At 36.7% G+C, this 22,038-nt stretch overlaps 1 protein-coding gene across 1 annotated transcript in view; it reads right to left on the bottom strand.

Moving 5' to 3' along the window:
• map2k5 (mitogen-activated protein kinase kinase 5) overlaps positions 1-22,038 on the bottom strand; it is a 71,306-nt gene that overhangs the window by 18,562 nt on the left and 30,706 nt on the right. The window contains exons 17-21 of the mRNA XM_042491776.1: positions 19,944-19,973; positions 12,822-12,848; positions 12,446-12,478; positions 2,230-2,291; positions 1,097-1,142 (exon numbers count right to left, since the gene is read on the bottom strand). Coding sequence (XP_042347710.1) covers positions 1,097-1,142; positions 2,230-2,291; positions 12,446-12,478; positions 12,822-12,848; positions 19,944-19,973 — 198 coding nt within the window. The remainder of the gene's footprint in view (positions 1-1,096; positions 1,143-2,229; positions 2,292-12,445; positions 12,479-12,821; positions 12,849-19,943; positions 19,974-22,038) is intronic.

A 22,038-nucleotide genomic window follows, 5' to 3' on the forward strand; every position in this document is an offset into this window, starting at 1 on the left:
AACAACAACAAAACCAATTCTGCACCCCTCATTTCCCTTCTGTGTTTTGCATTTGACAACAAACAAGTGTTTTAATTTGTTAAAATTATGTCTTCTTTGTCATTTAAAAAGCGACAAACCTAACAATAAACAATAAAGGTTTTTGCCAAAGCACTAAAGTCAGGATAAATGAAGAAGTAATTTGAAAAAACAACAAAAATGGCAGTAAAAACACTGCTGAATTCCTTCAAATCGACAGTCCTATTCAGAACATTTTGATGTTCTTGATTTACAGCACAGACTTTTACGTAATCTTTTAGGGGTTGATGTTAAAAGTTAATTTTGTTTCGAAGACATGCGGTACCCTTTCAGAGGCTTTTAAATAGACATGAATGAGTAGTAAAAACGTTGTTCAAGCTAGAAAACAGTAAATATGCAGGTAAATGATCAGAGGGTGAAGGTAATGTATTAAACAGTAAATCTGACCCAGCGATTTACATTTATAAATAAAATAAAACTGCACTGGGTTCAACATGGGTCTAATTAGTAACTGAGACACAAGATTACTTTGGTGACAGCAAACTTTTAGGATTTTGAGAATTAATTATATCTGTGCAGTAAGATGTTAAAAAGATAAAGTCTCCATGGGCATACAAAGACAGGCAGACACACTTAAAAATAATTTCCTTTTTGTCCCTTGCCCAAATTTTCATTAGGGTATAAAACTTAATTTTTGCAAACTAGAATTATTTGACTCTTGTACAACAGCAAGGCCTGATTTATTCAGAATGGCACCAATGCAGTGAATTGAACAAATTATTACTGAAGTAGGTCTCAATCCTACCTCAAGGTTTCTCACCACCCTCTCTGACATCTTTCATTTGTAGCAAAAAGTTCATTACTGTTGTTTTTCACACAGAAAATCCAACTTTAAGGGTCCTTGACCCAAAACACCCCAATCATTGCGAAAAATAAAATTGTATATTCCAAAAGCTATGTAAAAATTTTGTTTAATTGAATTTTTATTGAAATGCATGAATATGATCACTGTAAGGTTTTTCAGAACTTATATTTTGTGGTCCTTGAAACTGTTTAATGGAAGTCTTGTTTAACTCACCATGAGGTTATTAGGGGCAGGCCTCTCTTTCGGTTGCCGCCGCATGCTGAAGAAAAATATACAAAGGAGATACAAGCAGTTACTATCCAGCCACTATTCAAAGTGTGTTTGTGAGAGTGCAGGTTTTTGTTCTAACTTTCATTCCAATTGCACAATTTTCATTTATAAATTAATATTCAAGAGGACACTCGAATTCTCTCATAGCACGGAAACTTAAAGAAGGGGTCGATAGACAATAAACACTATAGCTGAGCAACATAAGACATTTATTTCAAACAGTCATTTAATTAATATTTCCAATTTCAATTAATATTTCTTATAATTCATAACAATCGAATTGAAGCACATTGGTTCAGTGGATCTGTGTTTGTATTTCTGTGAGTCTACAGTATGCATACATGCACCTTCTGTAATACGACCTATAACAGGGACTTTGAGGAATTAGTGCAGAAGGTGTACAGTTGGTGATGCAACTGGTTTATGTATCACAATGAATGGGCTGTGACCCTCTAAGAATAGCCTGGGAGAAGATAATGCCAGGGCAGGTACCTCAGTCTGTCCTGAGAGAGAGCTGCTCTGTTTGAGTAAATAAAGCAGGCACGGGGGATAAACAACAGATGGTACACATGCACACAAAACCCACACACTGCTTGCATGTGGTCTGGGTGTGTATGTACATGTTTGTGCAACTGTAAAGGTTACACGAGGCTAATGAATCAGAGGCAAACGCAGGGTAAACATTGTCTTTGTCCTGTTGCATCGGGTAAATCAATTATTCTTGTGTTGTTTATTCATTGAATATCATAGATAAAACCATTACAACCACAACGCATTAACACACAAGCAAATGCACTTAATTGTATACCATTATACCTTTGATTTGCTCACAATATTCTATGTTAAATGCAGCTTGTGGTCTTTGTAATTGTTCAGTTTGGCTCCGTGGGGCTCAGATGGCCGACTGTGCCGCACATATTAAGCTATTATGAAATAGAATCACAAACAAATGCACTGCACAGTCAACGGCCATTGAAAACAGGCACACTTGTATTTGAAATCTGAAGGTGTTAAATGAAAAAATTTCAGTGTTTGTCCTTCTGGAAAGAAAGCATGTTAAACAGAAACTGACTCACCACTGAGTGATGAAGTGGACAAACTTCTCACTGAACTGGCCGACCGGAAGAACTGGAGGATCCTGTAAAAAGGAATTTTTTTTATTTTTTTTAACAAAAAACATTTTGTTCTGGAGTGATAAGACCTCACTTCACTAACTGAACAATCCAACACTTAACTGCACATGATTTTAAATTGAAAAAAACAAATGAATTATGGTTCACTTCAACAAGGATTTGAAACTAAGATAAATCCTGTAAAATTATTATTTTTATGTTTTTTTTTATGATTTTATCTTCTTGATCTGTTCATAGTTTGTAACTCCAGTGTTACTATGTTAAATGTTTCTTAAAATGCAAAAACAAACAGAAAAATACCCAACAAACAAACAAACCCTAACATAAAAGTTGGTCATAGTTTTTTTTGGAAATGTTAAACCCAATTTTAACATAATCCTACCTGTGTTGTGCAATTTAATTAAACACTATCAATACAAAACAGTTTAATTATTAATTAAACCCTTGCCCTCCATAAAATGCTGCATCAGTAGTGCTTTAAAAATTAAAATCATCCTTAAACTTTGGGTTAAGTGGTTTTGTTGTTTTTATTCTGAGAATTAAAAAAAAAATCTACTGTAGATTTACAAGTTATTTTTACAATTTACTTTTTACCACTAGGGAAAAAAGTTAAAAAATACACAGACCAACGAATTATTGTGGCTAATGTGGAAGCCCCCGTTTGTCATGCACCAAACACATTGCACCACACAATGTTATAACAGAGCTGCAAGGTGAAAAAAGTTGCTGGTTCTGTCAAAAGCCTACAGACAGGTGTTTTTACAAGCTTTAGTGCTTATTCAAAAAAGACAAGATCCCGAAGGTGCACGAGATCAACAAAAAGCTTTTTATGCTATTATAAAATTACTGATACAACATACTGTGCGTTCAAAGAGTATATAACGCTGAAAAGCCAGAATTCAGTTAGGTTCAGAGTTAAGTACCTTTCTTGTAGGAACACTTTATGTCTCATCCCAAGGCTAAACGCTCCACTCTTTATCCTCTGTATTCACTACATTCATCGGCAATCAAGTTAATGTGCAATACCTGCTGGGTGACACAACATTTGTCTTGTTGGGTCAACCAATCAACAAATCTAGTGGTTCAAAAGGTAAAAATGCAAACTGCAGAGAATTACTGTATATTATAGCTGTCCTCGGAGTTTCTACGGGTATCAGACACTTTAATTTAATGCTTTTGAAGACCTTTTCAAGATAATTCTAATTATTTGATATGTATTTTTGTTTGCAAGATACCTTTTCATATTCAAGCACTGCAAGTTAGTATAAAGGTAAATAGTAGCTTTGTGTGTGTGTCAATATAGCATAGTACTGCAATATTTTGTGTGGCAATATTGTATCGATACATGGACCCCCTGTATTTATTAATTTCCTTATTTTAAAAGTTATTAATATTGCACATACAAATTTTACTTTCGGTAGCCTGACAGGACTAACAAAATCAACTTTGTTTCCCCGCGGCCCACTTGATAGACATAAAAATACATGTTATCTCAGTATTATCTTGGTATCTCTGTATTTTTTCACTTTTTCTAACACGAGAGAACGGTGCATAAAATGCCAGGCTCGGTAGGAAAAAGGTGGATGTTAGGATCTACTTTACACGCAGTATGACGCTATAAAGAGAAAAAAATGTGTTTTAAAAAAAGCTGTAAGGCTTTCAATTCCACCAATCTCCAGAGATACCTGAAGGTGCAACTGAACACAGTTAATTAAAGATGTTTAAACAATGTTAAGCCATTCAGATGAATTTCTGAATGTTGTTGGTGGTTCATGTGTGAGACTTTTTTGGACATACTGGTTTTTGTCTCTCACTCTGAGGGATGGTGTGTGAGACTGCTTTGTGCAATCTGCTTCACTTTGTCATAGCAATACGTAATTTCAGGGAAAGAGCAATGTTTTCTTCATTGATACAAGTTTTTGTTATGTTCCTCAGGATTTTAGTTTGGATTTTGCAGTATTGAGCTGGGAAGGAGCCTTAGCACCTTTACTTTTACTTAATAATTTATTTCTTTACAGCAGAACAGACACCTCATCAGCATTTTTTTAGAGGCATTTTTTCTAATCATACAACATCAATTAATATTTACGGCACCTAGAGCTAGAACCAAAATTGTTCAAACTACTAAAATGTCTGGTTCTCTCAAACTAATACGAGACTAAAATGAACTCAAAATATGAGGGTGGAGTTGTCCAAATGTGACTAAAACTCAAAAAAAACATTTCATCTCAGGACAAGGACTAAATGTTGCTGCCAAAATTAATAATAGTATCGTGTGTGTGTGTGTGTGTGAGTGCGCGTGTGTGTCAGTCTTATGATATATTGTCAATGGAGGATCTATGAAGCGTGTCATGTAGAACAGCTGGGCCAGACTGAACCTGTATTACTGCCCCTCACCTCATTATTCAATTCATTTCCCTTCTCTCCCTTTGTTCCCTACTTTTGACTGACATAAATGTTAATGCTAATTTTTACCCTCAATATTAGAGAAAAAACACTGACCATTGTAGAGCAGCAGCTGTATCAAATTAACATCTGTATTCCCTTGCTTTGTCAAATGCCAGTAAACTCCAGAGGAGAGCTAAGTATCAAATTGTGAGTGACAAGCAACAGGATTAGCATTTTCCTCTTTTTACCCAACTCCTATACTTTAAGAAAAGCTAAATTTAAGAATTTTTAATAAATAAAAATAATAAACAGTAATAAACTGTCATCAATTACTCAGGGTTACGGACAATATTGCCTAAATGTTTATTGTAACATAAATCATGACTTGCAATTTGTGTTTGCCTTGTACTGATTTAGCCATGCCACAAAATATTGGTTAAACAGACAATTTCTTGAATTTTCACCTGACCATGTTGTCCCTGTTACAGTGACAGTTAGTTAGCAGACAGTAGATCCTCGGCTCTAAACATCCTGGCTTAAAACAAATTCTGAGTGTTGTTGATTCTGCTATCTTGATTTGCGTGACATTAATGAATGAGGCATTTGGTACCTTTTTCTGTTTAAGATGTTTCCAATTATTTCAAGATTTTACAGTACAACATCAAAGACGAATAAAAATCTTATTTGCCCGTCTTGGCATTTTTAAGACTTTTGAAAGATTGATTTATTACATTTTCATATGAAGGCCTTGTTTTTAGACTAATGGATTCGATACCTATTAAGAGTTTTTCACAATCCGTGGGAATCCTGTTCTAGCTTTGAAATCTGTGTCTTGTTCACAAAAAAGTGTTAATGAACACAATCATTAAAATAAAAACAATAGGTAGGTTTCAATGATAAGATAGAAAGGGTTAAAGGTATACATTAATTCATGAAATGGTGGTACTAAGAAAGTATTATGTCAAAAGGCAGTACAATCTATATTCATATATTTTTGTTATTTTAATAGATATACTGTTGCAATCAAATGACCATTTAATAAATCACCACCAATTTTGAAATACTAAAATCTTCTGATTGCTTAAATTCTCAAATCCATCTTTTGTGTACATACTTATTCTATTACTTACTTATTATGTGTACATACCTTTTTCCTCTATGTACATACTTATTTTATTACTTATTTATTGTTATTTGTTATTGTATAATTGTGTTATTGTATAATTGTGTTATTGTTATTTTCTTTGTTACATTCCACTTTCTCTTTTCCATGCTGCTGTAACATTTGAAATTTCCCCCAATGGGGGATCAATAAAGGAATATTCTATTCTATTCTATTCTATTCTATTCTATTCTAAATATATGATACAATATGCATACACACCAGCATGTGCATAAGACTGATGTTTACCTCAGAAAAAGTTACTGTCAGACAAAATCAAATCTACATTGACCAGTGTGTGAATAGTAGGTGTACATCTGTATGATTTAAAGTATGCACAGCAGTGACATCCACTGACATGAACAAAGATAAACGAAAACACACAGTGTACTTGCATATGCACAAAAATCATAAAGCCTGGGTCCACAACCAGGCATTTATTCAAATGCAGAGAATTAAACCTCTTTACATCTGAAGCCCTGCTGCGCCATTAAAAACACCTCTGGGCAGTGTTCGCTATTCCTTAATGCTCTGATCGGCAGGCCCCCGCAAAGCATGATGCATGAACCCATTTAAATTAACAAAGGAATGGGTCCCCCTCTAATCTTACTGCACTTCACAGTTCTGCCGCCGCTTGGATGAGCAATATATCATAGCACATGCACATACACACACAGGCATGCACAAACAAATGCCCTTGAGCACTGCACACCACGAGTCTGAGTCTACTCTCCGTTTAGAGGGAGAGTACCAAATAATTTGCAACCACTGTACTATGGTTTGTACACAAACACACACGCAGAAAAACAGGATCAATTGGACCCACAGTTTGTGCAAAGTGTCGACTACACAACTAATTTATGTGTTGTGTAGGCTAAATCTGTTACAAAATCTGTCTCTGCACTTTCCCCACATATTTGCATGCACATGCACCTTTTTACAGGCACAAACTGAAACACACACATTTATGCATGTATTCATGTCTCCAGCTGAGAGAAACACCGCTGCAGCTTTGATGTGGCAGCAGGCGACGGGACAAAAGACAAGCAGGCTGATGAAAGTGGCTAGTCTGTGTGAATTATTCCTCCGGTTGTCAAAGCGCTCCACTATGAGACAGAACACACACTACGAGGGTACAAGGGTACAAGTAAATATACATGTCATTGCCATGAAGCAATTATTAGGCAAAATTAGATCAGTAATTACAGGCTTGAAAATAAAGTGGGAGTTCTTTATTAGTAGAGCCACTTGCTATTCAGCAAATAGAGCAGAGAGGTACATTAATGAGTATGGACAGCAAGCAGATGTGGGAAGAACTACAGAGAAGTTCTCGTTCGAGACGATGGCTACATAAGGTGAGCATGTTTCTCTGCTATACACTAATACCAACTAGCATTTAAAAAGATGCACTGGATTATTTCTGATGGTGTAAGTGCACTTAAATGGAGGGTAACTAAATGAAGTAAAATCGGACATACATGAGGTACCACTCCTCGGCTTTGCCATGACATAAAGGGAGAGTTCACTCCTTAATGAGAATAACGTACTTTTCCTTTTACCTGTAGTGGTGCTGTTTATCAATCTAAATTGTTTTGGTGTGAGTTGCAGAGTGTTGGAGGTATCGGTCATACATATGTCTGCCTTCTCTGGAATATGATGGAATTAGATGGCACTTGACTACTGCTGCTCAAAGCGCCAGGAAAAAAAAAAGGAATTTTTTTTTTTGAAAAACTGAAAAACTCATCAGCAAAGTCTTTTCAGAAATTATGACCCGGTGACTCAAGATAATCCACAGACCTTGCTGTGAGCAGTTTCACAGAAACTATTGTTTCTGCTGAGCTACATCCCCAAAACCATATCGCAGGGTAGAAGGAAGCGTGCATCTACTCAAGGCCGAAAGGCTCGTGATTATGACAGTGCGAGATGTCAACATTAACGGCATCCTCCTTGGCTGAGCTGTAAGATTAGCTAGCCAATTGGTTGGCTCAAATTTTTTTTCCTCAAACCAAAGCCTTGGTCTTTGTGGGCACAATAAAGCCCACAATTTTATTATTATTATTATTTTAAATCTCAGACGTAACTACTTTCTACCAAAGAACAAGGCTGCTACTAAAGCTTTGGACAGTTTGTTCTGTTGATTTTTCAGATTTTTCAGCGAGACACCGTTTCTAGAATGAGACAACAGGATCGCTTTATGTTTTCTGAGAGCGCAGTAACTGTAACAGTTTCCACAGCTATTTCAGTTGTTCCACTATCTGCCATTTCTGCAACTTTGGATAGTATTGGCAAAAACTTACATTTATACTCTTTGGTTAAGTGGGATTGCTAACAATGGCTACCAGAGAAAATCAAAAGCGCTAGCCCTCCAGGTTATTTACGTAAAGGCTGACACTCGTCCTTTGTGCCCTAAATCGAGCCTTCACTTTCCCTGGATATCGTCCACACTGGCAGAAAAAAATGCATGGTGAAAGCTTGGCTTATAGGAATCCAGTCTAAATGCTGATTGTGTCAATACTGTATAGACATTACATTGTGCAAACACCATTTACCTCATAATGAAAAGTAAAACCAGAAAACTTGCCTATTTTGACTTTAACCGTCGAACTATCTGGTAAGCTATGACTTTATTGTGACCACTTTTTGTCGTCTTTGTTATATTTTGTCTTTGTTGATGTCATGATTTTCAAAGCCGCTCTCTTCTCCACAGAAAAATGACTTAGGAATCTTTTTTGCTCTGTGTGTGCCACTTTTATATCTGAGATTCACTCGGGTGAAAATTGCAATCCTCTGTGTATCTGTTGATTTGTCTACCTACTAATTGTTTAAATTAACTTTTATCTCCTTATTTATTTAGTTGTTATTTTGAGCCTCATGAGACTCAAATCTTTATTTTAGTCTTTCTCAGCCATGCCTCGCTGTGTGTTTCTGTGTGACAGAAATACAAAGAAAAAGAAACACAGACTGTTCCACTCCATCCCCCACCACACACATACCTCTAGCTACAATAATATTAATGATCCACTCACTGGAGCCTATTACTCATTCAGCCATTAAAGCAACTTTCAAATCCCCATTGGATAAGTCACACACAATATCAAAGCATCACGATCAAAGAAAAAAAAGTATCTGGATCACAACTACAGTATGTACTAATGGGCAACACCTACAAAATGTCATTGAGTCAGGTATAATTTATCACACCTGCCATGATGTTGAAGTCAGGTGTGTCTGACTCAATTAAAAATACCTTAGCATTAAATTAACTACTCCATGGGATCAGTGCTGGTTCATGATGCCAATAAGTTCAACAAGTTGTACTACAACAGTAATGAACTTTATTTATACAGCACTTTTCGAAACCTTTAGTCTTGAGCTAGGACAGCCAGCAGAGCTCTGCTTGAGGATATGAGGCTACACTCACCAGGGAGCAGCAATTCAGCAATATAACTGGGAGGTAAACCATGAGGTGCTTTAAAGGTAATCAGTAAAATCTTAAAACCAATTCTAAAACTGGTGAGGAATCTGAAACTCAGCTGATATGATCTTGTCTTCTCGTATTTGTTAGAAGCCAAATAGCAGCATTTTTTTATCTTAAGGCATGGGGTAATGTTTTGACTTACAACTAATTACAACAATTGGACAGCCATGATTTAAAAGCATGTATGACCTTCTCAAGATCATGCAGAGAGATTAAAGACCTGATTTTTTAAATTGCTCCTCAGTTGCTAAAAAGATTATTTAAACCATTTTTGTGACTTATTTTTCAAATTAAAGGTCATTGCCAAAAATTAATTAATACAAAAATAAACATTCAGTTTGACATTTGAAGACAGGGAGCAAAGATGTTTTAGTAAAACTAGAAGAGACTAAAGAAAGAAAATTATTTGAGATTTGTTTTCATTTAGGTGAAGAACATTGTGAGACATCGGGCACTTTATTTCTGTCAGATAACAATGAAGATATAACTCATGAAAATGGTCTTTTCACTGGTTTTAAATGTAGCATAAATTTGGATATCATCTGCATAACAAAGGCAACAAATCTTGGGCCTATATATATGACATATTTCAGTGGCAGCAGAACATCAAGGGGCCAGGGATAGAACCTTGGGGAACACCACAGGTCAGACAGGCCAGGAGAAAAACTACCTGAATTTTGAGATGCTCCCTACTTGATAAAAACCTGATTGAATGACCTCTGTGACTTTTTTTTTTTCACTGAGAGCCAATATGTTTTGGTAAAACTGGGATAGATTTGTTTTAATTTAGCTTGAGAATGTTTGGGACATCCAGCATTTTATTTCTGACAGACAGTATTGAATATAATAATTGCATTTTTACTGGTTGTAAATGTGACATTGATTTGCATGTTATGCGCATAAATACAGGGCTGAATTATGTCTTTATGTATGATATGTCTCAGTAGCAGCAAAACACTTGGGGAAGGATGGAGCCTTGGGGAACATCACAGGTCAGACGGGCCACAGAAAAAGGAGTCATCACAGAACGATACAGAAGAAGCTGTTTGGGTGTCCTTGATGTCAACCCATGTTTCTCAGCGAACCAATAGAACACAAAAATCTACTATGTTAAATGCTGAGTTTAGACAGAGAAAATTAAAATCAAACAATCTCTATCATTTAGATGTCCTCAACTGGCAACAAACTGGGATCTATGAAGAAAGAGCACTTCTATGGTACTCTACTCCACATTGAACTGTATATACTGTATTATACTGTATATGCAGATATCCTCATTCTAGTGCTGTCCTCAACCTCTAAATTCTCTCTAAGCATCTTCATCTTTCTAAAGAGTGCTTATCCTCTTGTCTCTTCCTCCAAAGCACTGCATAAGCTGGGGCAGTAAGGCAGTGCTGGCTCGCTAGGGACAACACAAAAATGTTCTTTTGCCTCAAGGGGAGGAACAGGACAAGGCACAGGAAAAATAGTTTTGAGTGATGCCTCTGTCTAGCTGACTAATGAACAGTTCAGCCCGGGTCAATCCATTACAACCAAAAGCATTTAATTATTAATTACGGACAAATCCATAGGCAGTTAAGGACAAGTGACTTTGTATGTTTAATGTGCGATATGGCTGGTTATGGGGTTTGGGGGCTGGTTTAGGCTGCAGAGGTGTTATAGCATTTTTGCTATTAGTGTACGTCAGCAAAGAATAAAGAAAAGAGAGAGAAGGAAAAGGTTGTGATTGCTGCTTTTGATCAATCTGTTGGCAGTGTGGGCTTACAAATTCATACACAACAACACAATAAAATTGTGTCCGTACATCAAGAAATCAAAAACTGTGCATGTGTGTTTGTGTGTGGTATAGAATGGAGGTGACATGAGAGCATTTCAGTATCAGATGTTTTTTCTAGGTAAACTCATTATAAAAAGTGTGAACAATGTGGCAAACATCACTGAAACCTACTTATTTAGTGTGTCACTGCTGTGTCTATTTTTCATAACGAGAATTGTCCAAGTTTGGGTTATTTAATATATTAAATTCAATTATACGCTCCAAAGTGTTAAAACATAAAAAAAGGAAGATACTGAATGCAAGATGGAGAAGCAGGTTTGAACAGCACTCAAAAAAGGCCATTTGTTTTCACAGAATGGATAACTATGTTGGTTAAAAAAAACATTATGACAATATGTACATCAACTGTTTTATACATTTCTGGTTTTTTTTTGCAAGTTTCCTTTTTTGTTTTATGTGGTCTGACTGTTGTATTTATAGACATATGGAACATAAGGACATGGGATAGGAGGAGAAAATTAACATATGATGGACCCCTCTGACTCAGTTTTTGTGAGGATTGCTGTCTAAATGGATCAAATAGCATTTGGCATTGATTTATGTAGATGTAGATATTGTTTTGTTTGCATGTGTATGTGGTGTGTTGTGCTCAGCTAGGTTTTTGTGTTTTGTGTTTTCTATTTAGGATTTTTTTTCTCTCCATTGTGGGATATCTCTCAAAGCATTGTTTGTGGGAGGTTTATGTTTTTGCATTGTATTTGCTCGGTTACTGTTTGTGTTTATGTTTGGTTGATGTTGATGTATTGTGCTGTTGGATGATGGTGGGTGAAATGTATGGTTAGTTATTGGTTAATGTGTCTGACAAATCCCATCAGGGATGGGTGATGTCATGATCAGTCATAAAAAAAATTATTAATTTTTCATTTTTTTGTATGTGTTTTTCTGTTCCGTGTATATTGTGAAATAGAAAAAAAGTCACTTATTAGTTGTCTAAGCATTGATGTCCTCAGTGTTCATATGTCATTATTTGTGTTTGTGTGTCTTATATCTTTTTATGTACAATTGTAAACACCCAGTGCAGTCAACAATAGTCCTGGTTAAACAAATGCTTTGGCTCTGTAGTACACAGGATTCAGAGCTGTGTTTCTGTGTGTGTCACTCATGACAGGTCCAACCTCTACAGTAATGTGCGTGTGCATATGTGAATTGCCTCAGGCAGTTGCATAGGGTGAAGGGTTGAGTGAGTGGGGAGCAAAGCCGCCTGAGTGGTTTGCTTCATTAGGAAACAAAATATAAGCTTTCCGGGCCATTAGGACTGACTTTAGATGCAAAAGCACATAAGACGACGACTCACCTCATCAACGATGCATTGCAGTAACTGGAGAGGCTGGAAGAGGAGAGACACAGTGAGATGAAAAAAAAATCTGCCTACATGGAATTTCTTGGCAATGGGGAAAATCAATAGTGTGATAAAAAAAAAAAAGTATCTACTTAGATTAATCAAATGCAGAGAGCTCAGGCAAAACAATCCTTCAGCTCCTGCATGTTTTTATTATTCCATAATGGCACCTAATATAATACCACCAGTTTAAGCATGATCTAATATTTCATTGCAAAAATGCAATTTGAGTGTTTTTTTATTTCAAATGAGAGAGCCAACCAAGAGTAACAGACTATAGAGTGGGAGAGCTCTTTATTCTTTCTTCCTTTTCAAATGCAATAAAACTTACCATTAAAGATCCTTGATTTTTCTGGATCTGTAGGGCAAGAGAAGAGAAGAAGGGACGAGGCAATATGTAATTAGCGTGTCATAATCAAGACGATGCACTTGGACACATTATGATCACTAGGAGAAAATTATTGCTTTCCTGTTGGCAATTTGTGAGTATGCGTTAACACCATTTACATAATGAAAACACACAAATGTTAATGGCCTTGTTCTCATTTGTGGAGAATGGGGGTAAAAGATCCACTAATGCTAATTTTCAGAGTAGCACTTTATTCATACCCTCCAGGTTATCGAGATGTGCCGGGATGTAGAATAACTGTTACAAACAGCATGAGCAAGCTCTGCAGTGAGCATGCTCACTGATGTCAATTTCACAGGTGCAACACAGACAATAAACAGGCCACAACACCGTAAGCTACCTACATACATGGTGACAACAGAGCGCTGCAGGGATGAAGTTTTTAGTAGGTTAACATGGAAGTTAGTGTCTCCCTGGTTCTCTCAAGTAAAAGCCTTGGGGATCTTTCTATTGGATTTTGGATTACTGTAAAAAAACAAACAAAAAAAACCCAAAAGCTGCGTGGAAACATTTGATGATACTTGTTTTGTTCATCAACGCAATCTTTACAAATTGACGGCACTTTTATTTTGAAGCAGAAATTAAAATTAAAATTTACTGAATTAAAAAGGTAATGTTAGCCAGTAAATGAACTACCATACGGTTGCATGACTTAATGTAACGATCAAAACAAGAGTGTATAACCATATTCACCATTCTCTAGTCTCATTTAGCCACTTGTTTAAAATGTCCTTTTTTAAGACACATAAAAGCTTAAAAAGCTTAAAATTCCTGATGTATTTTATGTTGTAGATCAAAACGTTAATGTCTTTTAAGCTTGTGTTAACCACTGACCTTGTTTCAGGCATCTAAACAAAACCATAGATTTTAAAAATAATGGATGTGGCTACCCTGACGTCATCCACTGGTTTGTGGACTCCCATTCTGGAGTCTGGAGTTTGGTATTTAGGCCATTGCCATCTTGTTTTTTTGGAGCCAGCAGTGACTATATTTGGGTGAGGGGCTGAAGCTGTGGAGGAGTGAGGAGTTTGATCTGACTGGGAGGCTGAAGACACTGTCTGTACACAGACTGTCACTCAAAGCGTCCAATCCCTTAATTATGCGTAACTTTATGCCTTAATTAAGTGTAAATGCATTAGTTATATGAAAACTCCCTCTCGTACAGTTGTCATGAACAGGAAAATTAGGAATAGAGCCAAACACCATTTCATGTACCAGGCTGTAAACATTTTAATCTCTGCTGTGAAGTCTAGCATTTTAACATGGGGGCCTTTGGGGATTGACTTGCTTTTGGAGCCAGCCTCAAGTGGCTGTTAAAGTAACAGCAGTTTTTGGCACTTCGGCGTTGGCTTCAGTTTTTAGCCCTGGAAGTTGCCGCTTGCCAAGTTGTAAAACCCACTCACTTCTGGATGAAGGACTGGAAGTGCTAAAATGCTAACTCATTCTCAGGTTTTATGACTCATTCCTGCACAACTCTATTGGGTTAAAACTATGATTTGATAAGAGCAGATGTTTGAAGTTGGAGAAAAAAACCCACATAACAAGTGTTCAGGGGAAACAAAACAGAAAATGACATCTAAGATATTCAATACTTACTTGACTTACAAAACATACTTTCTATGGTCACAGTCAAAACATATTAAAGGAGTCATTAACAGTATGAGCCACAATAGAGACATTTAATTTGGTAGATCTAGACACAGCCTCTGAGATAATGACTTAAAATGTAAATGTAAGTGACACTGCAGTGAAACAGTAGCAAAGAGCATTTCCTACTTAAAACCCTCAGGGCTGAATTCATCAGGAAAAAAAAGTTTCAATTTCTTCCAAAAAACAAATGTATATCTTCATAATACAGACTTAGTGATATAACGGCTAAAAACTCTGCTCAGCTGAATGTCTGAGAATGTTTGGTAAATAAATTGCTCATTTCTCTGAGTGTTTTGACAGTGCATTAGAACACTTATTGATTCACTCAATTAAATACAGGTTTTCACACTCGGCAAATACCAAGAGACTCCTAAACTGCCTCTATATCCAGTTTTGCCTGATTCAGACACATTAAAGGCAACTATGGAAAACTAATTTGTTCAGAAATAATTACTAAGACAAAATTGCGTGCTGCTCCAGGGGTTGAAATTGGATAGTGGGAGAGTAACTTATTCAAGCATAATTGAGCACTTATTCTTCTTATACTAGGTAGCTTGACCACGTATCAAAATGAGAGCTTTAAAAATACCTCCCTATCTTTCCCTCTTAGCAGTTTCTCATCACTGTGAGCTGATTATCTGTTAGACATTTTATTATCTGCATGTTCATTTTGAGGATTAAATATCACTTTTATACTTTAAAAAGTCTTTCCAGTAATCCATTTCTTCATATTTTCTTCATATTTTCTGATACCTGATTTAAGAGGGACAAACAAATCCCAAGGATGTTGTGTTTGCTGCAAAAGGTCTTACAGGACTTCTGCATCAGAGTGTATATAACTAAATTCCTATATTACTTTTATAAAACATCAGCTTGTTGTTTCTCTGAACTAAACAGCCCTTATACAAGTGGCTTTGTGGAAATGTATCACACTTTTTCTCCTGATTAGAAAATATCACATTGGGGTCAGCATGAAAATTAGAAGTCACAATTTTTAGACGTCAAATGATTTCCGTTTCTTTCAAGAACAACTCAATAAACACTTCTGAAAGATCAGATGACTTTTTCTCTCCTTAAGGATTCCAAAGATATTTCTTCAAAGGTCAGAAAACTCCTACAAAAGGCTTTTTGATCATAACCGTCCATTTCCACAAAGGTTGACATGCACTTTTTGGTTATGGGCAAAGGCAGTCCCATGGAGCTATCACTAAAAATAAGAGGGAAACCATGAGAAGTTTTCTCTGTTCTTTTCTCTGCTGCTAGGTCAACACCAATCAAGTCACTCCGTTTGCCTGAGTTCTACTGTGAGATTATGCTGCTCTTCTCTGATTAAAATATTTCATTCCTTTTAGAAATCATTTATCATTCATCAGCTGCATAGGGAAGCTAAATACATGGTTATGCAAATACGTGTTTGTGAGATCCTCAGACAAGAACCTGCTGACTGTTCCCACCTCACTCTTAAAGACTAAAGGTGACCAAGTGTTTGTAGTTGGGGCTCCTCGGTTGTGGAATGATCTGCCTGAAGAACTCTGGCTTGCTAAATCTCTATCTTCTTTTAAATCACCTTTAAAGACTTATTTTTATCAAAAGGCATCCCTATAATTTCTATTTGAGGGTTATTCTATTAATTATACTGCACCATACTGCCTCCTGACCTCCATGTTAAAATAACCAACTTCAAAGCAGAAATAGTCATGTTTACAGTCTAGTGCAAAAAAACATTTTGGACTCTATAGCTAATTTTCCCTGTTCATGGCAACTGTCACTGGGGTGAATGTTTATATCACTTATCTGTTTGCAATTTGTTATAATTAAAACAACAATTGATTCTTATAATCATGCACAATTAAGGGCGGGCCACTGCTGGCAGCCTGCCTATAGTGGCCTCGGCTTCTCCACAGCTCCACCCTCTAATCCAAATATGGTCACTTCTGGCTCAAAACACTAAAATGACAATGGCCAAAATACTGAACCAAAGACTTCAGTCTTCAGTGGGTCGAATCAAGATTGCTATGTCCACTATTTTTACAGTCTATGGTTCACCATTTTTGCAACTTGCGCTAATTTGGTATGCTACTTTGCAACGTGTCCTCCTTCTCAGCATTGCAGCTCCTTCAAAACGTTTCAAAATTAGTTTTACACAAATGGAATCTCTAGGAGATTAGACTGATCCTAATAAAATGAAATAATGTTTAACTAATTTCTTAAGGGAGGACATGTGACCATGCCAAGTGAAAGGAGTTTTTTACAGAATTTGGAGCTATCACAAGATAGTGAAAAATGACAGCAAACATTGTTTACAACACACATACAGTACTACAGTACCATTTTCTTTCCATCTCATTTGAGAAGAAAAAACAAAGTAACAAAAAAAAGCGTCTATGCTGATGGATGCAGTGATGTGTAATGGAAGCTCCTGAAACACACACACAAATAACTGACATGGTTTTTTCATCCAAAAATTCATTCAAATCTGAGAAAATATGACAAAATAAAGAGAAACAAAAACAACCACAGAGCAAACAAATCAATCAGAAGCAATAGTGCTGGCGGCTGTATACACATCACATCAGGTCTGGTGTCTTCAAAGACTTTCAGAGCGAGCCGTGCAAAAACTCCATTAACTCCTGACAAAGGACGCAAATGAATCCCGACATGTGGTGAAATGGAATTAAAGAGACCATCTCTAATCATGACAAACACGAGGTGATGATTCTACTGTGCGTGCATACACAAAAGAGTGAATGAGGGATAATGCATCAACTAACCACCAAATGAAAGCAACTGGCAAACACACTTCCTCAGAATGCAAAGGGTGAACAAAAGATCCCAAACAATGCTAAAATTGGCTTTTCCAAAGTGCAAATCATGAACGCCTCAAAGCCAAATTCAACTTTAACAACTCCAGTTTCTTCCACCAGTCTACAGTGGAAACTCGGATGCCATTGGTTCTCTTCCAATCCCTCTCTCTTTTATCTGCTCCAACTTCTCCCTCAGTCTGTACTAAAATGTTCTCTGTGAAGTGTAGCAGGGGGTTTTGCACAGACAGCTGTGCCAGCGTCTGCAAAAATGACAGCTTAGGCCTGAGGACTTTGGCTGGCTGCGCCTGACGAGCTGGATCCGAGCACTCTCGCCACACCGCTCTGCTACAGCCTGCAGGTGAACTGTCTGCAGTACCATATGGAGTTAGGGGAAAATTAATACTGAGATGAGGAAAGCTGCGTGACAGCAGAGAGCCTAAACTATAAAACTGAGAGGTGTTTCTAGTATTTTGTCTACTGCATTTCTATCAATGAGGGTAGATTAAACTACCATTCATTTGCAAAAATACACTTACAATTAACATGATAATGGGAGCATTAAATGAAGGAGCAGCACTCTAAAATCAGACACGCCCTGGGCTGTAGTCACGCTTCGTACAAGTAGAAACACACATTTAGTGACATTTACATCACTACACAATGTAGGAGCTGGATAAACACACCTTTGCTCCCTGACACAAAGACTCTGCTTTTCATCACGGCTCAAGAATTAGTGATCAACACAGAAAATAAGTGAGCAGCAACATCTGCGTCACAGACGCCTATTTACTGTGGAAATACGCAACTAGGGCTGAATTAATTCTTGGAAAAACACATTTGGATTCCTCTCAGCACGTAATACGTTACATTTTTGGGAGAACATTTTCAAACGAGGTAGCTGACATTAATATACAAAACATTTGTGGCCTAGAAGACATTTCAGTTCATCTGACATCCAACGCTAACATTTAGTAAATGTATTCCCTTTTTCCCAGGAAGTATAAATGGCGTAGTGACAGGCAGCAGTCAATAAAGCACTCTCTGTGCAGGTAGTGCAGTGGATACGTCACACTCTGCTTCTTTACCCAACGACAATTAAATTTAATTTGACTGACAGAGCAGTCCAAGTGTTGTATAAATTAAGCCAGTTTGAAAAGAAAAAAAAACCAAAAAAACACACACACACAAAATGATCAGATTTACCTCCACACAGAACACAGTCAAGACTTATTTTCCTTGTATGTCAACGAATAGTAATCAGTAGTTTACCTAGTGTCCATATGTAAAAGTAGAAATTAAATATTACATTTCTGACATAATTACCTTTTTCAAAGCAGCATTTTCCACACAGTCACACTAGAACAAACTCTTCATTAGATAAAAATCTCTGCCCTCACATTTCGTGAAGGCATTCGGCCAGGAGGTAACCTGAGGTAACCAGATTTAGATTGCTCTGCTAAGGATTAGAGAGATAAACCCATCTTAAAGGGCTAATTAAGACTTGATGGGATTGGGAAGTCACCTCGGAGGTCGGCAATTACATTTGAGCAGGATTTTTAACTTAGTGTAATGAGGGGAAAAAAACTCGAACCCAAACAGTAGATTTATACGTTTAAAGTCGTATATTAATACGGAGCAGCTAATCTAGAAAATAATATGGATGACAGGGAATAATATATTCAGGTCAACAGACCTTCAAGTCTCATTTAGGCCCTTTAAACAAGTGAAAAACAATTATGTGATTAAATGTGATTAAGTCTGAAGTTACTGGAAATCATTTAAAAAAGAAATTTTTATTTATTTTTAAAACAAATTCAATAATACAAAATTTTGTTTGATATAAATGACAGAAATTTATATTTTTAGGTCAACAAACCTCTTATTCTCATTGAGGGCCTTTAAACATGTTTACTTTTACCAACTTTAAAAAAAATATATTTGATTAAGTTTGAAGTTTGGAATTATTAATTATTAAAAAAAACTTAATTAAATCTTTTTTTTTAATCTAGTTAAAAAGAAATAAAATAAAATAATTTTATTGTCCTCTGAAAGAAATGCAGCACAATCACTGTAGTTTAGCCATTGGACATCTACAGTGTTAACTGTTTCTTCTTCATCTTTTTTCCTACACAAATTCAGGGGGCTAGCTCAGTCGACTAACCTCACTTAGTCTGCTGTAGATATTAAACCACAGCTATGCAACTTAAACTCAGTCTATGTGCTCATGGTTATGTGTATTTACTGTGTGTTACACATTTCCGCTCTGCTGTGCTCATTATTGTTTTATTTATGTATTATATGTGTCCATTTATAATGCTTTTTTTGTACTTTAACTCACCTTTATATGTTGTGTGTGTGTTGCTAATGTTGCATACTGCTGTTTTTAATATTTGTACAGCCCTCTGAGGCATCCTTTCTAAAATTGGGCTATAATTACCTTTGACTTCATTATACTTTTATTTCAACAGTAATAATCACAGCTAAATATCTTTTTTAAAAAATCTGGCAACTTTTAAGTGAAGATCAATTCAAAATAAACAATGCCTATCTAAAATTCAAATAAATAACTAAAACACTGAAAATAACTCACCTGTGGATAGGGGAACATGCCTAGCGCCAACTGTGTAGAGAAGAGAGAAATGATATGTGTTACACTTCATTCTTTAATTCTTTTGAGACATATGAAATAAAAATGAAACATAATGGGGGAGGTTGAGTCAGAACTGGGCCTGTCAATATCTGTAAACACCTGTACAAAGTAATTCAATAAAGTCACACAGCCCCTCCATAATGCTCACATCAATGCAGCTTATCATGGAAATTTTAGTAACTTTATATTCTAATTTAAGGTTTTCTGTCAAATTTGATCCATCCCCCTAACAGACACTATTTTTGTGAGTGTGTGTGTGTGTGTGTGTGTGTGTGTGTGTGTGCTGGCACCACCATAGAGTTGAGTCAACATTTCTCAAATTATACTTCACAAAGGTAGAATTTCTTGGATGCTGCTGGATTGGACTCCCATTAGACTATATTGACCAGGCGTATTAAAATGGCGGTCTACGGGCCACATCCGGCCCAGAAACAACCTCTGAGTGGCCCAGCTGGAGTTGTTATTGGTTAATGTTACTGGCACTTGTTATGCTTCTGACAGCTCTGCTTTTTCTCTGTTTCTGTCTCTGTTATGTGATATGCCTGGTTTCAGATATGTGACTAAAAAGCTTTTGGGTTTTTTTTTTTCAAATGTGAAATAATAAACACTGCAATTTTTGCAACCTTAATTTGCATTTGTTACCAGAAACTGAAAAAAAGGTTCACTGCTGAAAATGTCTGGCCCGTCAACATTTCCTGGTTTTCAAATCTGGAGCAATTAAACATGGAATTGAATAGCCCTAAAATAGACTTTATATAGTCTTTATATCGATGATTTTTTGTTGTTTTCCAAAATATCTTTGTATCTATATACAAATATCTTCCCATTTCCATTGTCTTACCATTTTCTTAATGAAATGGAATTCAAAACACAGAAGGAAAATTCTGCTGAGAGCGATGAAGCGTACAGAACTTGAGACTTTCTGTCTTTGAGTTAAGCTTAGTGCCACCTGCTGATAACACTTCCTCATCAAACAACATCAGCTATTAGTTAATAACCCCCCACGATTACCACCTGCAGGGAACAAAATAGAGGGATAAACAGAAGCAGGACAGGATTGTGGGCCCATTGCATGTAATGTGTGTTATTTTGGCTGGGGGTGGGGTGACAGCTCTCCCTGACATTTGGCAATTCACTTTGGGGTGGGCATTTTTCATCTTGGTCAAGGGCAGCTTATTGGCAACATTATGTTATTAAAACGTCAAAATGCTCATGGTCTTTCCTTGAACATAAATAGACCAACTAGCAGGCTAAAGATCAATCCAAATTGAGTGGGAGTGCAAGCCATTTCATTTAGCTCAATGCACACATCCACAGCTAGAAATAAAGAGAACAGGACCGGGGAGGTGGGGCCCGCTGATATAAAACTCCATCTTTATCACACAGAGATCATGTCAATAATTTTGACATCGCTCTTTTGCTATGAACTCATCCATTATTGTTATAATTGTAATGATATGAAACATTATTGACAAACAAAGGCGAGGCAGAAGCCCAAATCGTTTGTTATCCTGCAGAGGGAGAGCTGCGGACAGAAACAGATGGAGAATCAATAGTGTCAGTGGGAGGACAAGAGACCAGGGAATGTTACACTGAAATTAAAATGTTATTTCAAAAGGCACGGCGTCAGTCAAGCACTCAATCAGAGACACTGATGCACAGGCACAAGGACACACTGCACATACAGTGTGTATCTTACAATGCTCACTCAATGAGCAACCAACATGATGCAAGACATACAAAATAATCTATTCAATGTGCGTATGTGAAGTTTCGAATGCCTATGGCCCCGTCCTTTTTTGTTGAAATCTGCCCCAATCAGGTTGTGCTTTTTGCAGCTTACAACATCTATTTTTTTAACTGTTAGCGGGGAACCACAACATCACCTGTCCTTAGCTTAACTGTTATTTTTGCTGTTAAGTAACCTCACAGAGCTTTACCTTAAAATCTGCATAAAAGAATGGAAGACAGAGGGCACTTAGCTACTGGAGATCCGTTTAGGAACATGAGACGTTCAGAAAGAGGAAAAATCACA

The sequence above is a fragment of the Plectropomus leopardus genome, chromosome 1 (genome assembly GCF_008729295.1).
Source record: "Plectropomus leopardus isolate mb chromosome 1, YSFRI_Pleo_2.0, whole genome shotgun sequence".
NCBI lineage: Eukaryota > Metazoa > Chordata > Actinopteri > Perciformes > Serranidae > Plectropomus > Plectropomus leopardus.